The following is a 26,263-nucleotide window of genomic DNA, read 5'->3' on the forward strand; positions in this document are numbered from 1 at the left end:
ATAGCATCATGTGGCCAGCAGGTGGCAAGAGATACGGCTCTGGGCCAAATAAGTTCCACCTGTCTCTTTCGTACCTGGGAAGAGCAGGTCATGCGCTACATCGCTGTCTTGGCTTGCCTGTGTTCCATTGAATCCGTCGATTTGTGGATGGTGAGTTAATCCTTTTAAGTGTAGGCTAATGAAAAGAGATAACGATTATAGCCTCTCGCCTGACCGTCATTAGCCTACATTCGTCGCTGTGATGACCAATCAAAATAGGATATTCAGTTTCGTTTTTGTTGTGCATGGACAAGAACAGTAGGCCTATTCTCTTCAGCTTCTATTCGATTAATGTAGCTTTTAGCTGACTATATTGACATACTAACATGATTGCCTGCAACGAATGGCCTATTTTTGATCAGGCGACTTCTGCGTCTCACTATTATTCTGTTGATTTAAACTACGCACAGTGCACTGTTCGCTTCCGTATCTGTCTGACAGATGACAGTTCGAGTAGCTTCTTGGACAGTTCCCTGTTATCCATGCACTGTTGTCTGTTGTCATCACTTTACTTTGTCTAGCTGCACTATGCTATTTGAAAACACACACTGTAATTGTTGAAACAAATTCCTAGCCTATGTTTTAGGCCTACATAAATGGCAATAAAGTAGCCTATCTTGATCCTTGAACTTTTAACCTTAAAACTTTGCTCTACACACTGAAAGAAAAAAAATCGCTGGATTTACTTGATTTGATTACGTTGGCCTACAACGTTTGCACATGAATGGAATGTTTAGGTTTACGAAACTGATTCATGCTGTGATAATCCAGTTTGATCAAGTAGTTTCAGTAATAGGCGACGTTTCTGAAGTAGGCTAATATAGGCCTATACTTCAACATCATTGTGTTATACAGACGGCATGGAAAGCATTGAGATGTCGGCCTACTTAGTATTGCAACATCAATGTTAAAGGACAACTTTGAATGTGTTGTGCCACCGTATTAAGAAGCATTCATTGGAGTTAAAAAAAAATATGTGCTATGTATGGAACCACTATACTTTGTCCTTTTTCTTTTTTAAATCCATATGCCGTTTAAGAAAAACTGATGTAATATGATTACCACAGTACATCTGCTCACCGATTATTAAGAATAACGTGCAGTCCGGCCACACTTTGAGAAAGACTGACAGATCGATGTTCTATTTATGCATGTCGCGAACGAAACGCCTAACTTACGCGTTCGGTTTAGCCTCCCTGTGAAACGCAAGTTTGTTTGAAGTGCGTGTAGGCTACTTCTGTGAGAAGGGAATCAGTGTAAGCTAAGGCTACTTTGATTTCAAATTGGTAGTTGTAAACTACGTGATTTAAAAAGCATGTAAAACTGTGTGTAGTCCTGTTATCAATCGATCGAATCGAGCAAGTGATTGGCCAAAAGCGAAAGTAAACCTATCCTCCGACCGAGACGAGGTGCATTCTACGGTGGCGTATTGCTGTCACACTAGAAATAAAAAAAAGGCTCAGTATCAAGTAATTACGTGAAAGTTTCAAGTAATTACCTGAAAGTTTCTTGTTATAACAAGATCTTTTTCACGTTTTAACAAGATAAGTTTCATGTTATTACATGAAATGATCACGTTATTTCGTGATAAGGATATTTTTACGCTATAACGTGAACATATCATATTATTTCAAGATATGATATTTTCACGTTTTAACAAGATATTTATCACGTTATTACATGATATTATCACGTTATTTCATGATAACAAAACTTAACGAGACCAGGCTGGAGCCTACAGTGGGTACGGGTTGAGAATGCACCTTCTCCCGCGGGACTCCCGAAGAGATCCCGCAGGCCGTCAAGCCGATTTTTTTTGAGGCTAAGGCAATGTACCCAAACAACCACCAGGTGGCAGAAAGTTTCATCCCGCATTTCAAAATGATGAAGACCGCATATCCGTCAATAGTCGACTCCTTAATCTCATTTAATCATTACAATGAAGGTGATGACTGGCGAAATTATTCAAACGACGTTTCAATGAACCATTGTTGAAATGAATGAAAATGGTTATAGAAAATCGCCTACAGCCTAACGCCGACACAGCTGATTCTTTGATTGATTCTAAGCTGTTTTGATGTAGGGGATGGGTAAACTGGCGCGCTACAAACATGTTACCAATCAAATGTAATATTAGTAGGACTAGCCTACTTAGACACTTTAGTCATAGGCAACGTTGCCATGTTAATTTGGGCTAGAAGTGCTTGGTTGTGGTGGCGCTCCTGTCCGTTGCTTCTCCCGAATTGTGTGGCAAATTTGTCAGCAATCAGCTTAAATGTCAAATCATATTTATTTCTCTTTGTCGCCATGGTATTGAGGGAAACGCGGAGAAACGAGACGGTCAGTCCTCGTATTTTTTCTTCGCGTTTCGTTATAAGAAATATATAGGTAATAGTTAGTCTTCTTCCGTATTGAACAGCTAGGCTACGGGACGCTCTTTGTTCCGTATTTTAAGGAACTACTCAATGCACACACACTACAATGAAAAACACACAAAGAAATCGCTAAACATATAGCCTACAACCAAATGACACTTTAATGCAGCGTTTCTCAAACTATGGGCCGCGAAACGTGGAGACTGCTGCTGGTCCGCGAGACATGGAGTGAAATTAGGTCCGGTGATCTGATAATTTGCTGCGCAATTGACCAAGCAACCGCGGACCGACAGAAAAAGAAAGCAAACGTTGCTGCTATCGGGAGGAAATGCTTGCTAATTTTATGTGTTTAAACATAGAGCCATACAATTAGGTGTGTCTGTTATTATGATAATTTTCGAGCATAACTGCTTGTCCATAGCTCAGTGACAGGTGTTAATAGCCTTGCCATAAGCACTGCTGTGGAATGCAGGTGCTTCTTTTATTATACGGTTAGAGCATAAGCGCTTATAGACCAGGGGTCTTCAACCTTTTTCAGCCCAAGGACCCCTTGGCTGTGAGAGAGACTGAGCACGGACCCCCACACCTGGCACACCTCAAATCATGCCTATCATTTGAACCGTCAGTCATTAGTGCCTACATGCATGCACGTACGCGCACGCACACACACGAACGCACACATTCTAAACATAAGTTATTATTAACAGGGGGGTAACTGCTTTATACAACTCGTTTCTGATAATTCTTTACATAGTGTTGCATAAACTCGCCCTATAATAGAATGAATGTCACAAGGGTCAACTAAGGTGGATATTTAAGGGATAGCCTAATCAACGACACACCGTGCGTTTCTAGGAAAATAATGCACGTTTTAAGTGTTAATAAGGTCCCGACTTTATTGCAGTGCATTATTTTCCTATAAACGCACGGCGCGGAGTTGATTATCCCGTTTATACCACTGCTACTATCATTTTCGTTTATATTGCCGCTGTCTTAGATACAACGTTGCTGTGTTTACCGTTACATTCACAATGACGAATTAATATTCAAGTGTGAGAAGCTCCGCTTTAACCCTCTCTGGTGGTATAAATTCAGCTAAATTCAGGCAAAGCTTTATTTGCTCAACCTGATACAGGCAGAGAGCCTCTGCATCTTGTGTAAATATAACTTGTCTTACACAAGGAAACAAAAACACACAAGATTATCGTTATCGTTTCATTTTGATGGTATGACATCGCGGAGAACGTTGGATTAATGAATTAACGCAGAACGCCTTGACCCCCGGTTGAAGACCCATGATATAACTCAGGGACAGGTGCAAAACCACCAACTGGGATGGATCGAAGGGCAAGCAAGCACTGCCACACAACGTGAATGCCTTTGTGTTGTCAACACTAAACAGAAAGTTTCCTACGATGGGGAGAAGTGGCCGCAAGGACTGCATCGATAAGATCAACGAATGCCTTCGCAAGCCCCGAAACCCCGGTGATACATTTTTTTTCCTTTAATTCAATAAAAAATTGTTTATCTGAAGAACTTTTCCGAGGTTGTCTTGTCTACCAAATCCTAAACTTAAATAGCGTAAACATTTTATCTGAAAAAAACTCTTAGGGGGAACAGTTAGGCAGCCCTTCCTCCATATCGTAGTAGGCCTATAGGCAATTTATTAGAGGGGTCAAAAAAACTCATAAAGTAGGCTAGCCTGCTACTTTTTCCAGACGAAATGTGTCAGTTTAGTGATTGGCTCTTTCAAATGCAAATGAGGTGGATGGGCTTTTGAATAGGCCTGCTGCAGGTGAGAGGACAAATCCTAAGAATTTGTTGTTTTTACAAAGTGCCATTATCATTGGCATATTCTCTTAAAACAATACATAAGTTTAGAGCGAACGTTTCAACTATGTTTGCCATGGTAGACAAAACACTCAAATAAAACAATAGCCTAAAAAATAACTGTAGTGCGTAATGGACACGGCTCTATATCCTAAATAATTTTCGAGGTTCGCCATTTGGTAAAAAGCCAGGTCTATATACAGTATATATATAGAGAGAGAGAGAGAGAGAAAGAGAGAGAGAGAGATTCGTGCATTCTGCATTACCATGACCCTATACCTTGGATGTTTTTTTTTCTCATTGGAATACAGCAGGACAGGATGCCTTTTATCTATCAAACGCAAAAGCTGAGATTGTTGGAAGGACTAGGCTACTCAACAAACTTGTTTTTCGTTTCTGGGAGATCTCGTTATCGTTTTGGATTGTCGGATTTTATAGCCTACTTATTGTATATATAGGATGAACAAAGTCCATGGATTTGCTATATTAAATCCAGTAGCCTTATAATTAGGCTATGTGCCACGTCCGATTTCGCAAGTGGTGTAGTAGGCCTAGGCTACATTTAAAAATCGACAGCCGTATGTGAGATCCATTTCATGAAGAGCAATTGTCTTGTGCGATCATGCCCCCTCCCCCACACTCGTCTAACCAGTTCACTACATTATAGCCTACAGTGGCACTGAGGACGACTGCCTCTCCCTCTTCTCTCTCGACAGACACCTGAGCCCGACACTATGTCAATGTAAAAATGTGCTTGAGTGTGCGCTGAACCACGAATTCACATAGGCTATTGACTTTTCTTTTCAGCAGACATCGCAAACATAAAAAAAATCGCAAAACAGAAAATCTTTCATTTTTTAATAAAACGACAACTTTCTCTCTTGGTGAGTTCAGGAGAGGTTCTTCGAGTGGGTTTCGAACCCCGATCGCTGGCGTACCTTGCACGTGCTCCAAACAGTTGCGCCACAGCTCGATTGTTAACATTGTTATGCTTTATTCGCGCCATGGACTTGAAACGCCGATCAAAAGTTCTGACATGTTAAACTGACGTTAGTTATTAATTCACCACATGATAAAATGCTGTCATATAGCTTGACGCCCTTGTAGTCTATGCCTAGTGGTATGGTAGTCTATGCCTATCTCTGAATCAACATGAACATGCATACGATACATACGTTGCTAGAAACTTATATTGCGGAGCTAGGCCTCCTAGTCGATGGCTACAATGAATCACCCTCACTGCCCTATCGCATATCTGACCATCCATTGTTACAATGTTACAAAATGCGCGATCTTCTCCATGCATGTAGCCTACGGTTATAAGTAAAGTGACAAGCATAGGCATGTATTAAAGAGACTTCTGTTAAATACATTTTATTTTCAGTCGTCAAAAGTGGTGGGGACAAAATCTGTGATAACAAGTGCTGGGTAGATGTAGGCTACCCAGCGTCGCCGGTTAAAATGAACATGCCTCCGTTTTAAAATAGCCTATACACATTTCTAAGTATTCCTAGCATGTAAATGTAGCCAAAATGTCCATCTTGTCCATCTCTTTCGTCTTCGCCTTGACATTGACAATAATAGCCTATTCACGGAAATGCGGTCTTGTAACCGTAGCCTAATGAATTCATGAATTAATCTAAGGTTGCCTTTCGAGTAGCCTATTTCAGGTTGAATTGAAGGCTATTTCCTTCTGATAGGCCTATAGGTTTCTAAAACCATTTTCATTCATTTCAACAATGGTTTATTGAAACGTCGTTTGATTAATTTCGCCAGTCATCACTTTCATTTTAATGATTAAATGAGACGGATATGCACAGCATTTATCTCCCTCTCCATTGACCAAAACGTTGCTCTGGCATCTCTGCTGGACTGACTGAGTTATAGGCTACGTTGAGTGAGAGAGCTGTAAGGTAGGCTGCATTCGACTCTGACAACTTTCATCTGAGACTTTTTTTGTCTGACTCTTTTTTTCTGACAGCATTTTTTCTGAGACCTGACTCTGACAACTTTTCATCTGAGACTTTTTTGTCTGACACTTTTTTTCTGACAGATTTTTTCTGAGACCTGACTCTGACAACTTTTCATCCGAGACTTTTTTGTCTGACTCTTTTTTTCTGACAGCATTTTTTTCTGAGACCTGACTCTGACAACTTTTCATCCGAGACTTTTTTGTCTGACTCTTTTTTTCTGACAGCGTTTTTTCTGAGACCTGACTCCTTGTCATCTGATGTCTGACATCTGACTCTGACATATCTGACGCTGAGGCAGTTTTATCTGAGGATGACAGAGGTTTTCCTGACTCTGACACAGTTTTGTCTGAAGATGACGGTTGTTTTTCTGAGTCTGACACCTGAGTCTGAGGATGTCCTAAAATGTACACCGTACCCAAGACATCCCATGTGTTCTTTTGGCTTACTGGTTCAATACTTAGGTGCTTCACATTGATCTTAAAGTGACAACCCCACTTGATTCAATTAGAAAAATGGATTACTCAATTGGAATGACTTTTGAACGCAATGAGGTGGTGTTTCATTCAAAACGACTATTTTAAGTAATTGTAACGTAATATAGTTTGGTAATTGGACAGCCCATGACTCAATGGCAGTGCCACTAGGAAAGTAAATCATTGACTGGATACTTACACAAAATAACTGTACAACTCAAGGAGGAATTAGCTTATCTGCAGTTCCTATGCAAAGAATGCAATATTGTGGTCACTCGTGCACTCCATAATAGGCTACTGGATAAAGAAATTGCTACATAGCCTATAGGCCTACTTTGTAGTGATATGGGGTCAGTTTTCTTTTCTTTTCTTTTATATATATAACCCATGCCAGCCCGCCCGATCCATTTTGGAGATCCAACCCGCCCCAACCGACCCCACAGCATATGTTTCTAATATCGACCCGAACCCGACCCGTAAATTCCTAATTTTAACGAAATATAGGCCTAACGTGGTTACATCAACATGACAACATCATGTAGCCATGATAATGTTTCTTTAAATCACAAGACATTCTTGTAGGCTGACAAAGAGATCAGTGCAGTCAATGAAGCCTTGTCTAAAACAGTTATTATGTCAGAGTTTTATGTCAGTAGTTAGATTTATTGTGAACTTGAATTTGAATGCTGTTTCAAGTTGCTGCTGGTGCATAACTGTTTATTTTTAATACTAGTAATGTAATCAATAATCATGATGATAATAACAACAACAACAACAACAACAACAATACTACTAATAATAACACATTACCTTTTATACAAGTGTTATTTTGTTCGATTTTTTCATTGGAAAGTAATGTTTAGTTAGGGAAAGAATGTTTAGTCAAGCCTGATGCCTTTAGTCTTTTCCATATGGTAAAGTACAGTTTATTAATTCAACAATGGTATCGAATTGGTATCCGCTATCGACCGATATGCAGAGCCCAGGCACAGGGCTGGACTGGGACCAAAAAACGGCCCGGGCATTTTTGGCCATAGTGGCCCACCATGATAATTTACACGATAAAACATATGTGCACACTGTTTTGTTTGTAAAAAATATTTAAGTAAACCGCAGTAGCCTGCATGGAAGCGAGTATGGCTAGCCTACCCTTGCTAAAAAAATATGAATTATTATTATACTCTCTCTCTCACACACACACACACACACACACACACACACACACACACACACACACACACACACTAGAGTGACCTTTAAACCAGCAAGGATGAGGTTGTGCACACAACTCATGCTATTAAATGCTTCAGTTTTAGCCAACAATTCACCTTGATACTATTTAGTGAAGATGTAGGCTACACATCCAAAAACATTTTCATTGTTAATTCCATGGGCTATCACCATTCCTGTTTCATTCCATGCGTCTGACTGTATGTCTGTGTGTATGGGTGTCTGCTTGTCGCAAAGAAATGTGATAGTTTGCTTGTTGTACTGCGTCAAGATTGACAACAATTTCGAACAAACGTGACTGTCTTAAGATTTCAGAAGGTTGATGGCGAGCCGACAACTCGTTAATTTAATGGGTATCGCAATTCAAATGCATGCGAGACACAGAAACCACACAAAAAGACGCGCTCACACTATACAACTTTGATTTGCTTAACTGGGTGCTGAATCCTACATAGTAGGAAAGTTAATACATCTAAAAGAAGCAAGGGGAAGAAGCAGTCGCAGATTTCAAACTTTTAATTGTTCGTTGTGCGCCCAAAAAGTTCAGCCAACATTTCGGCTAGCCTACTTCTTACCTGCCTCACAGTAGCTATTCTGACCTCCTCCTCAATCTGTCCCTGCTGGGTCACGTCTCTCACCTCTTCCTCCTCCTCCGAATCAATTTGAATAGCTACTCCTTCCTCTGTGTAACTCTGTTGCACACTCGCATGTGCCTCTCTGAAGCCTGCACTCGGTGCTGCTTCTGCACTGCTGCTATATGTCGACGGCCCTGTTTGAACTTGTGGTGGCAAACATTTCTGTAATTTTAGCACATTTTTGCTGCATCCACTAGTAGGCTTTAGCCTTTTATCTCGCAACTTCTCTGCGCCCCCCTTGCGCTTTTGTGGTTTGTCTTCGTACATTTTCACGGACGGTCTCAAACTCCGGTCGAACTCCAGTCAAACTCCAGTCAAGACGGAGATGAGGCCGGGAGGGAGATAGGGAGGGCCCTGAGATTTCATTGGACTAGCCCAATGTCCATTAAGGCAGTCAACCAATGGGCCGCGATTCGCTACCGTTGTGGCCGTACGCTCTATAAATGAGCCTAATATTTTTTTTTATTATTATTAAATTGACAGCCTCGGCCCAAATATGCGTCGGCCCACCGGGCATTGCCCGGTATGCCCTATGGCCAGTCCATGCCTGCCCAGGCATCAGTATCGGTATCGAGACTGAAAAAGCCGGATCGGTGCACCCCTATTGTTAAGCCTCATAGCCTAGTGTACTTATGATTATTGTATAACATGTTTAGGCAGAAGTCATTGTAATAGCCTCCAATTGTAATAGCCTTGTTGTTGACTTGTATTTTGGTTTGTGTATCAGGAGCATTGATGCTGAAGATGAGCTGTGGATAAGATGCACCTTTGACATGGCCTGCACAAACCAATCAGCTTTGGAGTACATCTCGAATGCCAGGCCATTCCTGGTTGCCAACCTCAAAAATGCTAAACTCATTGCAGAGAAGCTTCAAGAAAAGGTTCAAGGGAAAGAGTTTGGGGTGTTCAATGTATATGAAGTGATGGCAGTCACTTCAGAAAAGAATGCTTTAGATCAAAACCTAAAACTCTTAGACATGGTCACCAAAAAGGGGGAAGATGCCTGTTCTATATTCCTCATGATTCTGCATGGTGAAAGAAACAGGACTTTACCAAAGGAGAGGCATCACTGGATCACCTGTTTCGGAGATGAGCCAGATATGGAGCCCACAGGTGAGTGGCACACTAAGCTGCTGGTTATGTGGATGTGCTGTGGCCTGTGGATACTGATTGAGCTGCAATTTGTAGATTTTATGGTCAAGAATATAATGGAAACCTGCTCGTGTGAGTGAGGTGGGGGATGCTTTTGGTAAAAGTATAAATAATTGTAAGCTAGAAATATATTGAAATAGTACGGTACATACTGGTGTAAAAATATAAGACAATATGTTGATGTCTTGAAGATCAATTGTGTAATTAGACTGTTCACTGTGTTTTATTTTATCATTAGGCTCCGAATCTTGTCAAAAATACCAGAGCCAACTCAAAGAAAAAGCCAAGAAGATACTCAGAAATCAAACAAAAGAAATGAAATCTCTCTTAGATGACAAGAATTTAGAAAATTTCCTTTATGCAAAACTTGTGCTGGACAGAGATGAGCAGAGCTGTTCCATGTCAACTAAATGTAAAGTGAAAAGCAAGCAAAAGAAATACAAGAAATGCCGGTCTAAAAAGCTAAGTACCTACATTCCACAGAAAGAACTAAAACTATTTCCTGAAGACCTCCTGAAATACGAACAAGATGTTCTGCTCAGTGGGAAACCAGGAATCGGAAAGACAACAGTCACCCTGGAAATTATTAACCTCTGGACAATCACGAAAAACAGATGGAACTATCTGTTTTACTTCGATATGACAACACTGCCTGACTTGTCAAGACCAATACGTTTGAAATGGTTGCTGTTTGATACATATGTTGAACCCCATTTCAACAAAGAAGAGGTGCTACTGGACATCAAGGAGAACTCTAAACATGTCGTCATAATATTTGATGGCATCAAAGATGTACCTTCAAACTCTGTCCTGCAAAAGATATTGACCAAAGAACTTCTCCCTGAGGCTAAGGTTGTTATAACTTGCAGGCCAGAATATGAGAAATATCTTCCAGAAAGGGAAGAGTGGGAAGCCTGTCGAGTTTGTGTGCAGGGATTCAATGAAGAATCACTCCAGGCTTATTTCTCCCATATACTGAGAGACAAACCTGGTGCGGTGAGCTCAATTATGGGAAATTCTGAGCTGCGTAGCCTCTGCCATGTCCCTGTTCATGCACTTATGGTTGCCACCTGTTTGCAGTTTAATGATGCTGAAGCTCCCAACTTGTATACCGCAACTGAAATCTATCTCAATATTTTCCGACATATAATGAAGAAAGGTGAACAAGGCTTGGAGTTGTGTGAACTAGACCACTTCATTCAGTGCAACAGAGACAAGATACTGCATTTGTGTAAATGTGCTTTCAACGCAATTAAACAGGAGTCCATGCTTCTACAAGACTGTGAAGGCAACAACATCGAGCGTAACTTTCTGATCCAGCTTACCGCAAGGGAAGGGCCCACTCAGGCGAAATCATTCCATTGTTTTCTCCATCCCATAATGCAGGAGTGTTTTGTTGCACTATGGCTGCTTGCTAATCCAGAAGATATTGATGAAGTTCTTCAGAACTGTCAAAGTGAAGAGGCGAAACATATGAGGCATGTGATCCCTTTTCTGTGTGGTCTCCTGTCGGAGAAAAATGTCTCATTGGTGAAGTGTCTGTTTTCAGAAGAACACATGAAGATGGTATCAAGTGGATTCCATGAGAAACTTTTCAGTGCATTCCTCACCACCCAGGCAGATACAGATGAGGCTATCCCAGAAGATTATGAGGACTTTCTCTTTCTCTGCCAGTGCTTGTTTGAACTGCAGTCACCACTGCCATGTTTTGTGTTCCTCAACAAAATGAAATATTCCTTTGAATTGGTGGATGGGAATCTTGACCCTTATCAGTGCTGTGCATTGTCATATGTTATCAAACAGTCCAACAACCAGAAGATTGAATTGGACTTGAACTGTAATGTTTCTGAACAAGTCCTGAAGCTCATTGGTGACTGCAGTCAGCACATCAGGTAATACACTCTGACCAACTCAAGGAAATTCTAGGCTATCAGGTACTGTATTACACAAATACACACAACAACTATATGTGATTACTGATGTTAGTTGCTTATTTCTCTATAGAGTTGATTCTTGCATTCAAACAATTTGGGCGACTGCATTGGACTCTCAAAATCCACCACTTTACACTGGTCTTCTGAATTTATTTGGACCAGAGTTTCACCTTCCAGTGTGGGAACCATCAGTATTTGATAAAGCAGGAGAAGTGATCCGCCGAAGACCAGAGAAGATAAGCCTCATTCTGCACTGGGATCCGGCCAGCCAACCTCTGAGTAAGGCTGTCTACCACCTTGTCCTTAGTGTTCTTCCACAACTTAACTCCATCAGGTAATGATGCACGTGTTTCCTTTACATTTTTAGTCCTTTTCAATTATATTTTTCACAGGTTATTCATTGATTTTAAGTTTCATGGATTTTATTGTTTTAGGCTACAACAATTCGATGAAACTTTGACATTTGACAAATGACAAACCAAGTCGATGTTTAAATAAATATGAAATACAGACTGTTTGTAAGTACCAGTTCACAGTAGGCCTACTCAGTTCTAAGTTCCATTAGCCTTGTGGGCCCTGTTTTAGCCATGCATAGTCTAGGGACAGACGTTTAGGGCATATCTAGATTGACATATACTAATTGCCGCAGTAAAAATGGTGTCTGCGGTACATGCATAGTTCAAAACGGTTGTTCTCATGTTTCTGGGTGTGTTGGGTGTAACATCTATTACAGTTTTTCTCAATCACTCAATCACCCCCCTGATGTTCCTGTCTTTTGGGCCACAAATTCTCATATGACAACATGTTCAACCATTTTGCATGTAAAGACTTATACTTTGAAGTTTGAACTAATGGCTAAGTGTTGTGGGGGGTGAGACTATTTAGCCGAGAATTGTACATGATAGTTTGCATGGATGTACCAAAACATTTGCAACTTGATCAAAGGAATGAGAAACTGATTTTTTGATGTGCACAAGTAACACAATGATCTGAAGATTGAACAGGTAGTTTTGAGTATTGCAATTTAGATCTGAGAAATGTACCAATGACTGAGAAACACTGTAATCCAATGAGAGTGACATCTGCTCTTTACTTTCAGTGCAAGGAGCACACATTCAAATAGAGTGTTGGTATGTTGATGATGATGAGTAATATACAGGATATACAGTAATACAGAACAGATCAGAGCTTTTGATCAAATAGGTATTTACCTAATGACAAATAATATCTATCCTTCACTTTGAAAGCATAATTCATGCATTCATTACAGTACATGCAGGCTGCTCACTTTATGTTATCCAAGCCTCTCTTTCACACCTTGAGTTGGTCCAAAATAGTGCAGATTTGTTTTTAATAGGGTTATCAACTTTAAAATATTACTTTCAATTTGACTATGTTTTGTGTGTTGACTTTTATTTTGTTGCTTTTATTTACTGTCTTTTTTGTTTAGTTTTGATAGCTGATTGTCTTTGTTATTGTCAGTGTTATATTATGCTATGGTCTTTTTTGACATTGTAGCACTAAAAGTTACCTGGCATTGTTTTTAAATGTTATATAAATCCATTTGCTGATCAATTTGTTCCATCCTCTTTATGGTCTGTTTTTAGATTGACATCACCTCAATTTGAGATTATTTCCTCTGACGAATGGGTAATGAAAGAGAGGTCATTTCATCTGCATTTGATTGCTGCTTTCTGTGAGGCAGAGTCTAAGGGGAAATCTGGAGGCCAACTTGCTACAGTCAGGACACTGTTTACACTCTTCAGAGTTAACAATGAATCTGATTTCCTCTTAGAGCTTTACTCTCACGCAAAATACTATGACACTCAAAATGTCTTGAGCCTCATTCCGACATTACTGCCAGTTTATCAGTCAGGTCCTGATTTCTGGTCCATAGACCTCTCAAAGATAAAGGCCTCACTCTTCCTAGAAGTGCTTCAACTTCAAATACAGAAGAAACCAGTAGAGTTGAGAGACTGGTCAGATGAAGACAGTGAAATAAGGAATTTCCTTCAATGTCTGCCGTACATATCAGAGCTCAGGTGTGTGTATTTTAAATTTGGAATAAAAATACATTTTCAATGTTGTCCTTTATCATACACATGCAATATAATATAATATTGAATGGATCCTGATTGGTTTGGGTTATCACATGCTTTCACTATTACCAGTATTAGAACAATGTTGATTATACAGTTGGTTATGATTTTCTGACAGCAGAAACATTGTTTTTGTATGTGTGGTACGTAAAGAGACGTACATATTTGTTTCTTTGTAGTCATATTTTAGGCATACTCTCTCTACTTTTTTGATTATCACATGCTTTAACCATTACAATATTGTTGATTAAGTTGTTAGTTTTGGTCGTTTTAATAGCACGGAAAGTGTGTGTGGGTGTGTGTGTGCTCAATATTGTGTGGGTGAGAATATTGTTGCCTTATCTATGGAATATAGTCTCTTTTCTGAAAGAAATGCTGCTGTTGATAATGATAATCGAAACGCAAAAATATTGTGTGTGTATATTGTATGATCAACATTGTTGCCTTGTCCTGATTAGCTTTGTTTCTCATTCTTATTTGTAGCTTCGACTGTGTGTCAGAAGATGTGTTCAGGTTCCTACTGAATCTCTGTGTTGGAGCAGCTGAGCATAGCTCAACTACAGGACAGAGTTTGTCTGAATTCCTATCTCCTGTGTGTGCCTTCCTCTCTGAGAGATTTGATGATGATGATGATGATGATGATGATGATGATGATGATGATGAGCATTATCTCAAGGGTTGTTGCTGTGACTTTCTGTTGGATCTGTATTCGCGTGTGAAGGGCATTGGGATTAAGATAGGCAGGAATCTCCTTTCAGCACTTCAGCCATTTTACCAATCAGCTCCTGCTGTCTGGTACATAGATCTTGTAAAGAGAAAGTTCTCACTGTTCCTAGAGGTGCTTCAACTCCAAACACAGAAGAAACCAGTTGAGCTGAGACACTGGTCAGATGAAGAGAGTGAAGTGAGGAGTTTCCTTCAGTGTCTACCCTACATATCACAGCTCAGGTGTGTAAAGACATAATTCCTTTCCTGATATCATCCTCATAGCCCTTTTCCAGTCATATCAATATAATAGTATGATAGATTTTATGTTTCATATCAGTGTATTATGGTTATGATGAGGATGATGATGATAGCATTGACTATCATGTTAAAATGGTAAGACAATGTCTGTTAGACTGACCATCATTTTTAATATTTTCATTTTAAGATTTAAGCATAATCGACATTTCTTTTCATTTTAATGACTCCTTTAAAGTTTATGAGATTTGTATGTGTTTGTGTGGATGTACAGTATATCTCTCTATCAAGATGGCATTAATATGACAACTCATGTCATTTTACAGCATGAAGTGTATGGATGAAATCTTACTGACCTTGACTTTTATCATTGTCTTTTAGGCTCAGTCTATATTTTTACTATTCAAAACCAAGCAAAGCAGGGAAGTTCCTGGTGAATCTCGGTGGTGCAGCAGCTGAGTGTGTTTCAGATTCAGGAGAGAGTTTCTCTGAGCTCTTGTCCTCTGTGTGCAGCTACAGCACTTTCCCTTTTGCTCATGAGAACAGATCTGCACAGAGTGATGTGCTGCTCAAACTGTACTCCTGTGTGAAGCACTATGAGTCTGAAACTAGCAGGAGGCTCCTTCCAGTTTTTTCGGCTGTTTACCGGTCAGCTCCTGCTGTCTGGTCCATAAACCTCTCAAAGATAAAGGCCTCACTCTTCCTAGAAGTGCTTCAACTCCAAACACAGAAGAAACCAGTAGAGCTGATAGGCTGGTCAGATGAGGAGAGTAAAATGAGGAGTTTCCTTCAGTGTCTACCCTTCATATCACAGCTCGGGTGTGTAAAGACATCATTCCTTTCCTGATATCATCCGCATTGCCCTTTTCCAGTCATATCAACATATTTAATGGTATGATAGATTTTCTGTTTCATATCTGTTTCATATTACGGTTATGATGAGGATGATAATGATGATAGCATTGACTATCATGTTAATATGGTAAGACAATGTACATTAGACTGAATGTCATGTTTAATGTTTACTCATATTAAGATTTAAAGCATATCAACATGTAGTTTTATGATACTGGCTCATTTAAAGTTAATGCAAGTTGAATGTGTTTGTGTGGATTTATATCTCTCTATCAAGATGTCATTAATATGGTAAATCATTTAATTTGATAGCATAAAGTATGAATGAAATCACTGACCTTGACTTTTATCATTGTCTTTTAGGTTCAGTCAATATTCTTCAAATTCAAGCAAAGCAGTGAAGTTCCTGGTGAATCTCGGTGGTGCAGCAGCTGAGTGTGTTTCAGATTCAGGAGAGAGTTTCTCTGAGCTCTTGTCCTCTGTGTGCAGCTACAGCACTTTCCCTTTTGGTCATGAGAACAGCCCTAAACAGAGTGATGCGCTGCTGGAACTGTACTCCTGTGTGAAACACTATGAGTCTGAAACTAGCAGGAGGCTCCTTCCAGTATTTAAGCCAGTTTACCGGTCAGCTCCTGCTGTCTGGTACATAGACCTCTCAAAGAGAAAGGCCTCCCTCTTCCTAGAAGTGCTTCAACTCCAAACACAGAAGAAACCAGTAGAGCTGAGAGACTGGTCAGATGAAGAGAGTGGAGTAAAAAGTTTCCTTCAGTGTCTACCCTACATATCACAGCTCAGGTGTGTAAAGATATAATTCCTTTCCTGATATCATCCTCATAGCCCTTTTTCAGTCATATCAACATATTTAAAGGTATGATAGATTTTATGTTTTATATCAGTGTTTTACGGTTATGATGAGGATGATAATGATAGCATTGACTATCATGTTAAAATAGTAAGACAATGTCTATTAGACCGAATGTTGTTTTTAATGTTTAGGCATATTAAGAATTAGAGCATATCAACATTTATTTTTATGATGATGGCTCATTTAAAGGTAATGCGATTTGTATGTGTTTGTGTGGATGTGTATCTCTCTATCAAGATGGCATTAATATGGTAACTCATTCAATTTGATAGCATGAAGTGTATGAATTAAATCATACTGACCTTGACTTTTATCGTTGTCTTTTAGGTTCAGTCAGTATTCTTCAAATTCAAGCAAAGTAGTGAAGTTCCTGGTGAATCTCGGTGGTGCAGCAGCTGAGTGTGTTTCAGATTCAGGAGAGAGTTTCTCTGAGCTCTTATCCTCTGTGTGCAGCTACAGCACTTTCCCTTTTGGTCATGAGAACAAATCTGCACAGAGTGATGTGCTGCTCAAACTGTACTCCTGTGTGAAGCACTATGAGTCTGAAACTAGCAGGAGGCTCCTTCCAGTATTTGAGCCTGTTTACTGGTCAGCTCCAGCATACTGGTACATAGACCTCTCAAAGAGAAAGGCCTCCCTCTTCCTAGAAGTGCTGAAACTCCAAACACAGAAGAAACCAGTAGATCTGAGAGGCTGGTCAGATGAAGAGAGTGGAGTGAGGAGTTTCCTTCAGTGTCTACCCTACATATCACAGCTCAGGTGTGTAAAGACATAATTACTTTCCTGATATCATCCTCATTGCTCTTTTGTCACGATATCTACATATCTAGTGGGATTATAGATTTTTTTGTTTCATATCAGTATTTTACTTTGATGATGAGAAGGATAATGATGACACTGACTATGGTTATATTTAAATGGTATGACAGTGTCTGTTAGTTTATTTATTTTTTAATATTTGCACATTGTAAACTTTAATGCATATCAACATGTTGTTGTTTTTTTATGATGATGAAACATTAAACGTAGGGCTGTCAAATTAACTGATTAATTTTGATTAATTAATTTTAGAAAAATCAACTCATTAAAAAAAATGACGCAGATTAATCGATTGTGACCTTTGACCTCTATGGTACCAAATCAATGCAAATAAAGAGTGTTGACATTGAGGCCCCGAGGCACTTTTGAATTTATTTCCTCAGCATATTAGGTCATATTATAGATTGCTATGGCCATTATTTGAACGGGGAAATTAATAATAAAACGGTTTTTGAACTTTAACGTCGCTAATGCTGATTATTCAATGATTTATTTGAATTGAGATACTTAAAATGCTTTAACAGCAAAAATGCTATATGTGATTAATTTAGATTAACTAATCACACAGTATGTAATTAATTACATTACATTTTTTAATCGATTGACAGCCCTAATTAAGATGATGTGATTTGTGTTGGTGTAGATGGATATTTCTCTATCAAGATTGCATTAGTATGGTAACTCATTTGATTTATAGCTTTAAGTGTATGAGTGAAATCCTTCTGACCTTGACCTTTATCTTTTCTTTTAGCTTTAGTCAATATTCTTCAAATTCCAGCAAAGCAGTCAAGTTCCTGGTGAATCTTGGTGGTGCAGCATCTGAGTCTGTTTCATATACAGGAAAGAGTTTCTCTGAGCTTTTATCCTTTGTGTGCAGCTACAGCACTTTCCCTTTTGGTTATGAGAACAGATCTGCACAGAGTGATATGCTGCTGGAACTGTACTCTTGTGTGAAGCACTATGAGTCTGAAACTAGCAGGAGGCTCCTTCCAGTATTTAAGCCAGTTTACCAGTCAGTTCCAGTATACTGGACCATAGACCTCTCAAAGAGAAAGGCCTCACTCTTCCTAGAAGTGCTGAAACTCCTAACACAGAAAAAAACAGTAGAGCTCATGGGCTGGTCAGATGAAGAGAGTGAAGTGAGGAGTTTCCTTCAGTGTCTACCCTACATTTTACAGCTCAGGTGTGTAAAGACATACCAGTAATCCTTTTCCAGATGTTATCTTTTCTCATTCTGTCTATATATTTAATGGGATGATATATGTTGTTTCATATCAGTATTTCATGGTTATGATGATGATGATAATGATGGCATTGAGTATGGTTATGTGTAAATGGTAGAATAATGTATTGTCGGGTGTACTTAATGTTGAATGTTCTCACATTAAGATTTAGAGCATGTCAACATGTACATCATCATCTGAAGCTGAAATCTGAACGCTTTAGCTCAAGTAATTTAGTTTTTGTTTAACCATAAATTAAGCTGTGTGTCTGAATATCTGAATAAGTGGACATCAGTCCAGTTATTATTTAATGGCTTGAAGAATTTGATGTTTGTCTTTGAGCTAACTTGATACCATATTGTTATTTTGAAGATTGCATAGTGGCTGTGATGCCCAGTTCCTCCTACTGGATTGTGCTGATGTTGGGTCTAGAGATGAACTGACTCTTCTGGTCCACCTTCTGGACTTCAATCTGAAGATTGGAGGGGAAATGTACAGCTCCGAGTGCAAATCTTTAGGGCGGGTGCTTAGCTGGGTAGCCTCCAAACTGGACCTCACCCTGACACCTGAGCACATCTCTCTCAGGGGAGTCAAGCTGCTCTTCAGAGGAGTCTCCCGACTCCACAAACTAAGGTGAAATACATCTCCGTCATCTGTGTAGATTTGAGTATAAACTTTCTGTAACAAGAGCTATCAGGTGGAACTTATTTGTAATGGAATGTCATTTGTTTGACATACACTGACATTGACACTGGATTTCTCTTTGTTCTGTCCTGTGCCTTTAAACTTAATCAGGTTGAATGCCAAGATGGTGATGAGACTGTCCAGAACAATGAGGACTGGGAGAGGTTTGTCTCCAGTAGCTGTTGGGGAGCTCAGCCTGGACCTCAACAGCAGCGGAGTCTCTCAGATACCGCTGTCCAGGGTCCTGAGTGGCCTGGCTCTTCTTCTCAGACTCTGGACTGTCCAGTGTCTGGATCTGACATCTTGTAGGGTTAAAGGTCACTATCTCATCACCTTTCTCTGTCATCAGGACCCTCTGACGCTCAGGTGAATCCATTTATTAATTCAGTTACAGCATTTCTGTAACAATCATTTTGTAGCAGTGAGCTTGTCATGTGTGTTCATTTATTTAATCTGAAATAGAAACAAGTAAGAACAAGGCACTAAAAGCAACTACAATGACATGGTAGTAATGTATTTAGTGCATAAAACATATGAATTGTGTTTGTCTACCTTGCTTGTACATTTTCAGTAGCAGACACAACAGATATCATATAATTAATTGAAAATCTGTTTTGCGTCAATGCTAATAAATGTTATAATAGCATAATTAAACTCTTTCTTCTTATGTATACTTCATCAGAACTTTCCTTCATGTCTCCCTTTTCCCCTTTCTCTGACTTCAGACTGAATGAAGAAAATATGCAGCAGCTGTTTCTGCTGGTGTCTGAAGTACAGGAAGTGGAATTCACTCAGTCCTTCCTGTATAAGTTTGGAGGAGACCTGACCAGCTGCACTTTGACCCCAGAAGTGCTTCTCTTCATGCTACAGCACTACTCTGGACCTGTCACAGTCGACTTCAGGAAGAGCAAGATCACAGAGAGGAACGCTAGAGAACTCCTACCTCTGCTGGACAGGATACGGTTTAAGAGGTATAGCAGAAATCCACACACTCTGGAAGATCATGCAACTACATAACTTGGTAGAATGATACAGTATCTCTGAAATAAACTAATGTGACTTCAGCGATATTGCCAGATTAAAGTAATTGGTGGAGTGTGGCTGTAAACAAATACATACAATAATGAATTAAAATGTTCCCTTCTAACAGTCCTTACACACTATGTTGCCTTCATTTGGCCTGTGATGGACAGACTGAATACCAATGTCTAATATTAACTATAACATAACTACCTCTTAGGCTCTCTCCAGCATTCATCATGTCCGTCATCAGAGAAATCTACCAGACTCGTTCCCCTCAGTATGTGAGCAGCCTGCTAAGGTCTACAGGGAACTATATCAATCTGACCACAAGATCCCTGGATGCTGCTGACTGTGCTGCCATGAGTTTCACCTTACAGCACAGCCAGGGAATCAGACTCAACCTGATGTGGACCTCCATACCAGAGGGGGAGCTAGAGAACATCCTGCAGTTTCTCAACAATGTCTCTCAGCTGAGGTCTCAATATCTTTTCAGATTGTAGCTATAGCTGAGGATGATATTTTTGTTTTGTTTTATTAAGGATGGCTTTTATGCGTGTTATTTAACATAACATTTTTGAAAATACTACTAATTATAATTAGTTCTATGGTCTAGCATAGTACATTACCTTTCAATTTAGATATTGAGTTCTCCTAGTGTTTGTAGATACGTAATATGTAGGGCCCTTAGTCTATGACCCTAGTATGTGTCTACTGACATCACATAGTTGGGCGTTTTTGACTCCAGTGTTGACAGGCAGCTGCTGTTGAGGCTCCTCCACTGCTGTGAGTCCTCAGACGTCCAGCAGGGGGCAGCAGCAGCTCTTCTTCAGGCTCTGGAGCACAAACTGGACTTCTCCTGCTCCTCTGCTATGGACCTGGCAGATGGGACTCAGGAACCATCTCTGCACCTGAGACCGCAGGACTGCAGAGTCATCTCCATGGTGATCCAGAGGGTCAGCACCGACACTGCGCTCACGCTGCTGGACTGTGATGTGGAGGAGGCGGGGCTACAGTACTTTCTCTCAGCTCTAGAAAGAGTCCGTCTGAGGTAAACTACCATGCTCAACGTGTGCTATAAGTGTGTTATTCCTTTAGAACCAAAATTCTCATATTCTGTTTGGTAGGGGTGCAATGGATCACATATCTCACAGTTCAGATCGTATCACAGATTTTAAGTCACAGATGGAATCATTTTTCGGATGGAAAAAAAAAGGTTAAGTGATTATTTCCTTAACAAAGTTCCCAAAACAAAGTTTATTTAAAATATACATTATGGGAAGCCAATTACTGTACTTTGTATTACCCCTAATGTCCTAGTAATGCCTACACAAAGTAAACCTCCATGAAGTGCGTAACTTTTAGATACACAGACCTTTGGAAGTGAAAGTGTTGTGATTGTGAAATGTGTAATTTGCCAATCTATTTTACACTGGCAGTTGCAAGTTGTGAATGAATCAGCTATCAGATGAAAATCACTAGAGATAACAAATATATTGATGCACATCATAATAGTGTCAATGAACTTGATCATGCAATTAAGTCCAGTGCTTGTCATGTCTGAATGTAACCAATGGAATCTGGTCCATTGCAAAAAAAACTATACTGTTTGGTCATCTTGAACAAAGGCCAAAGGCCTTAGTTAAGGAGTGTAAAAGTAATAATGTATGTTCTTGTGATTAGATATTATGTCACTCTCTACTCGCAACTCCCCCCCCCCCCCCCCCCCCTCTCTCTCTCTCTCTCTCTCTCTCTCTCTTTCTCTCTCTCAGGTGCAGTAAGGGCCAGTTGTTGCAGTTCCTGGCGCTGGTGTGTGTCGGCTCTGAGACAGGGTGTGTGAGTAGAGCCGTGTCTCTCTCCCATGCTGTGGGTGGGGAGGTGGACCTCAGTCACACTGTGCTGGACGCTCGGGCCTGTGGATCTCTGGCACTGTTTCTGGAATATTCTGAAGGGCTGTCGGAACTAGACCTCAGCCACTGCCAGCTCACAGTCTATTGCCTGGAACCACTGCTCCCACATCTGCACAAAATACAAGTTTTGGAGTAAGCGTGTTTTTATGTATGCGTGTGTGTGTGCTCCTACTTGGCTATAGATTGTCATGTTTTCAATATGGGTATCTAGGTAAGTTTGTGTGTCCTTCCGTTTGCCTTTTTGTGTCAGTGTATGATGTAGTCTTGTTGATGCTTCTTCCAGCCTCAGTAACAACAGCATTACTGATGAAGGGGCTCAGCAGATCTACAATATCGTCAATAACACAACCTCAATTCAGACTGTAAGGTGAGTACTGTGTGTGTGTGTGTGTGTGCACATGCGTGTGTCTGTGTGTGTGTGCGATGAGGGGGATTATTTCACAACTGTAGGCTATATGTGCACTTTATATTGACATCCAAATATGTGCGTCTCTGCAGACTCTTCAACAATGTGATTAAGAGGAAACGGCTCTACAAGGGAGACAAGCGCTTTGAGCTGTGGTGATCATGGACAGTTTAGTGGTGCTGTAACCGCTGGATCTGATCTGAGGTGGCTCCTATTCACCTCATACATTGCACAGGAAAGGGAACACTCTGGTGTAGCACCTGGTGTCCCAGACTTTTGGACTGTGTGTACCTTCACATCTTTTTACCTCTTAGGAACTTCGCTCTCAGGGAAAGAATTTATTCCAAAAATCTTTAAATATTTTTTTTTATTTTGTCCATGTATTGGGAAACATGTCCTTAACTTCTTGCCTTACCATATATCTCATGCTGAATTGTTGAATTATGTATTTTTTAATATGTGTTTTTAATTCACTGTTGACCGTATGTATTTTATATCCTTGTATATATTCTGTTCCTGGACTGTTATAGCAAGCTTGTAGTTATAGCAGTTTTCTGTGACTAGTATAAAATGCTGTACAAAGATGTAACAATGATCCAAAATGTTGTTTAAACACCAGAAGACTTATTCTTTTCTCTTATAAAAGCCAATTGTTCAGAAAATAACCTTCTACCTTCTGAAAGGTTGAAATTTTAACTTAAGTAGCCTGACATGACAGGCTTCAATGCTCTTGATGCAATGTGTGTGATTTGCAGGAACTGTTCATGGTTGTTCGAACCATTGTTTACATTTCTCAGAGCCAGCTACATGGCAGGTACATTTTTGTGATTTATGTCTGAGGAAGGGCAGTGTGTCCCGAAACGTCACATGTGGTGAATAAAAAGAAAAAATATCGGAGCTTTAGTGTGCAGACTTTTTTGTCCTTGTTACATTTTTGTGAGCAGACAACTAAGCTGTCAGGTAGAGAAAAATATGTGTTATTCAGTCAACTTTATTTGAGATGAATTGGCAGTCATCCCACCTGGATCACCTCAGAGTTACGTGTTATGTTCAGGGGTACAACAGTGGCAGCTGAGAATTGAACCCATGACTTTCTGGAGCAGTTTGCTGAATTTGACGCAGTGTATTGGATTGAAATGCGGACATACCTTTATCAGCAGCCATTACAGCTCGTTCAAAATACCGGTATTCATTATTGCTTGAACAAAACACCCATGTGGAGTTGCTCGTTATCACTGAAAGTAGGGGTGTGTGTGTTGTTTTACTTGGTGTTTGGTTCAAATATATTGCAGGTTGCTTTGGACAAAAGCATCTGCTAATAAATGTAAACATCAACAAATATGACATCATCCAGCATCGTTTACTGTCTTTTAAAGACTTAACACTGTCATTCAAATTTGGTGCCAGTTTTACAAAGGACTTTGACTTTGGCTTAGGAACAAAAGGATAGTATTGGTATTTGTGTGAAACTGCTTAACTTGCATTAGACTGGTCTATGAGAAAGATCAGTCTAATATAGTTTTGTGAAACTGGCCCCAGAGCCTTGTGTTTCAAAGGTACACATGCACATGTTCACAGCCAACCAGCAGATGGCGCTCAAATAATATGAAATCAAGTGTTCTCATTCAAAGACTGACTTGGAGTGCCATGTCTGAAGTGGTTTTGTCTTTTCCTCTGTGTTTTTATCTTCAGTTTGAAAAGAAGTAGATGATAGTAGTAGTAATCCATTAGTAGATGTAGGCTAACTGGCAGAGCAAGAGGCCGATAATGCCAATGTTATGTGTCTCCAGAAGATGTTATGTGTGTCAGTATGTCTCTACACTTGTCTGTTCTCTACCATCTCTTGAACATGGAAGCTACATTAGTAAAAGTGCTTCTCTATAACTCTGAGTCTTCTGTGAAAGCATTTTTTTTATTATTATTTCCGTGCGTTGAGTGCCTTCTTAGTAAATTACTGATTGTAAGGTATGAAGTTGTAGTCTTGATTGGCCAAAATACAAATACTATTGGAGCGCATGTTCAGTCAGTTCTGTCCTATAACTTTAAATCTATATTGTGTGATAGGAAATGTGTCTCATTTAATATTTTCATTTAGTTCCGTCTAGGAATCACCCCTTATGAAAAGGACAGCAGTGAGCATAGCAGTGATATCACTATGGCAGTGATGTTCCATAATACCTCTGCCTATAGACTATAGTCTTACAGTATTTCTCTAGCATGCCCCAAAAAGCTCCTATGGTATCTAGTATTCCTGTGAGATTACTGCAGTGTATTCACAATATTTATGTAGTTCTATAGTTCTATAATTATTTTTGGTGTGGGCCCTGTCAAAGTTACAACAATTATCCAGTATAGGGGTCTAGGACACCCACCCAGTATGAAGTTAGTGGAAAGGAAAGGTGTGGAAGTATGTTGTGAGATGGTGTGTGTGTGTGTGTGTGTGTGTGTGTATGAGAGAGAGAGAGAGAGAGAAATCTGACAGAATGACCTGTATTAGAAACCCTCTCACATATCTTTGGGTACGTTCAGCGTGCATGTGCACACAGCTACTCTCCTTGAACGTACGTTCAGCGTGGGACATGCTATTTTCACCTCAGCAGTATACTGCTCCAGTGTTGAGCTAAGCTACTCAGGCACAATAGTTTGCCTGTACTGTAGCAGAACATGGTGGAACCAGAAGAATGGTACCAATAATTTAATGAAGACATTGTAGGCCACTTTTTTTGTCCATCCTTTTCGCAAATGTACTAGTCCTCTAGTCAACGGCTTTGAATACTTCAATCTTTATTAGCCAAAGCCCAAAGTGACATGCAGAAGGCAGAACTAATCGCTTGTGTGCTTGTGTTGGACTATCTGCTGGCCAGCAGGTGTGAGTAAATTAGTAACATGTACCATAAGGTTAGCCAAATTACTTCCGAGGGTTAATAGTTGATTAGTTCATCTAATGAATTCATCTCGCTTGCGATGCAAATTGCCACGGTGGAGCCTGTGTATACGCGTGCCCACGGCGCATTGCCGCACGATTGGCACGAGTCTTCTTCTTGATGAGCGAGTGCGCGTGTGAGTGGGCGAGCAAGAAAGAAAGCGGGGGGAGGGGGAGGAGGGGGGATTGGAGGAGAGAGAATTCTGTCGCTCTGCTGCACACAACCACGCCGCTCCTCACTGCACAAGACCACATCGCTGGATACGGTCAGCACACGAAGGAAAGGGGAGTAAACCGACTCAGAGAATCTCTGTCTGCTGCATCCCCGCTTCAGTTCTGTCTCAGTTGGGTCTGACTCCCCCCCTCTCATCGAATTCTACCGCCTTTAGTCTTCAATTCAAGCAGCCTACTCTGGGTGAACACACCGGTAGACAACAAGCAGAAGAGTCGTTTGAAGCCCGTGAAACTCAGACTCACGTATATCAAAATGAGCGAGGTAAGTGTCTTCGTGGTTTACAGTGAAAAGGGTAGCCTATGGAGATTGTGGGGGCGGAGGGGGGTCTCAGAAATCATGAATGCGACATAATGTGTACTGAACTCTGTCACTTAATTCTCGTATTGGTTAAGAGATGTACATTGACTGTATTCTGTGTATAGCCTATGTTTTAAATGTAGCCTACCGTTCCTGATTTGAAACGTATCTGTAGGCAAACCGAACCATGTTCTGTTTGACATTTAAATATTTTCACGCTACCCCACCCCCATCACTGCATCGTGCGAGATGCGGTAGGAAGACAGAAAAAATGTATTTCTGTCAGAACGCGGCACGCTCCATCTTCTCGAGACTCCCCTGGC

The 26,263-nt window shown here is 40.2% G+C and overlaps 1 protein-coding gene across 1 annotated transcript; it reads left to right on the forward strand.

The window, feature by feature from the left end:
* The first annotated feature begins 83 nt into the window (after positions 1-83).
* LOC134060229 (uncharacterized) lies at positions 84-23,370 on the forward strand. The gene is made up of 18 exons (XM_062516863.1): positions 84-150; positions 9,283-9,668; positions 9,946-11,599; positions 11,712-11,975; positions 13,249-13,683; positions 14,224-14,688; positions 15,085-15,522; positions 15,922-16,353; positions 16,751-17,182; positions 17,994-18,425; positions 18,838-19,098; positions 19,261-19,515; positions 19,875-20,120; positions 20,390-20,647; positions 20,918-21,220; positions 21,942-22,211; positions 22,363-22,446; positions 22,578-23,370. The coding sequence occupies exons 2-18, from the start codon at positions 9,329-9,331 to the stop codon at positions 22,642-22,644; spliced, it is 6,636 nt and encodes a 2,211-aa protein (XP_062372847.1). The 5' UTR covers positions 84-150; positions 9,283-9,328; the 3' UTR covers positions 22,645-23,370.
* The last annotated feature ends 2,893 nt before the right edge of the window (positions 23,371-26,263 follow it).

Source organism: Sardina pilchardus, chromosome 16, assembly GCF_963854185.1.
Source record: "Sardina pilchardus chromosome 16, fSarPil1.1, whole genome shotgun sequence".
NCBI classification, from domain to species: Eukaryota; Metazoa; Chordata; class Actinopteri; order Clupeiformes; family Clupeidae; genus Sardina; species Sardina pilchardus.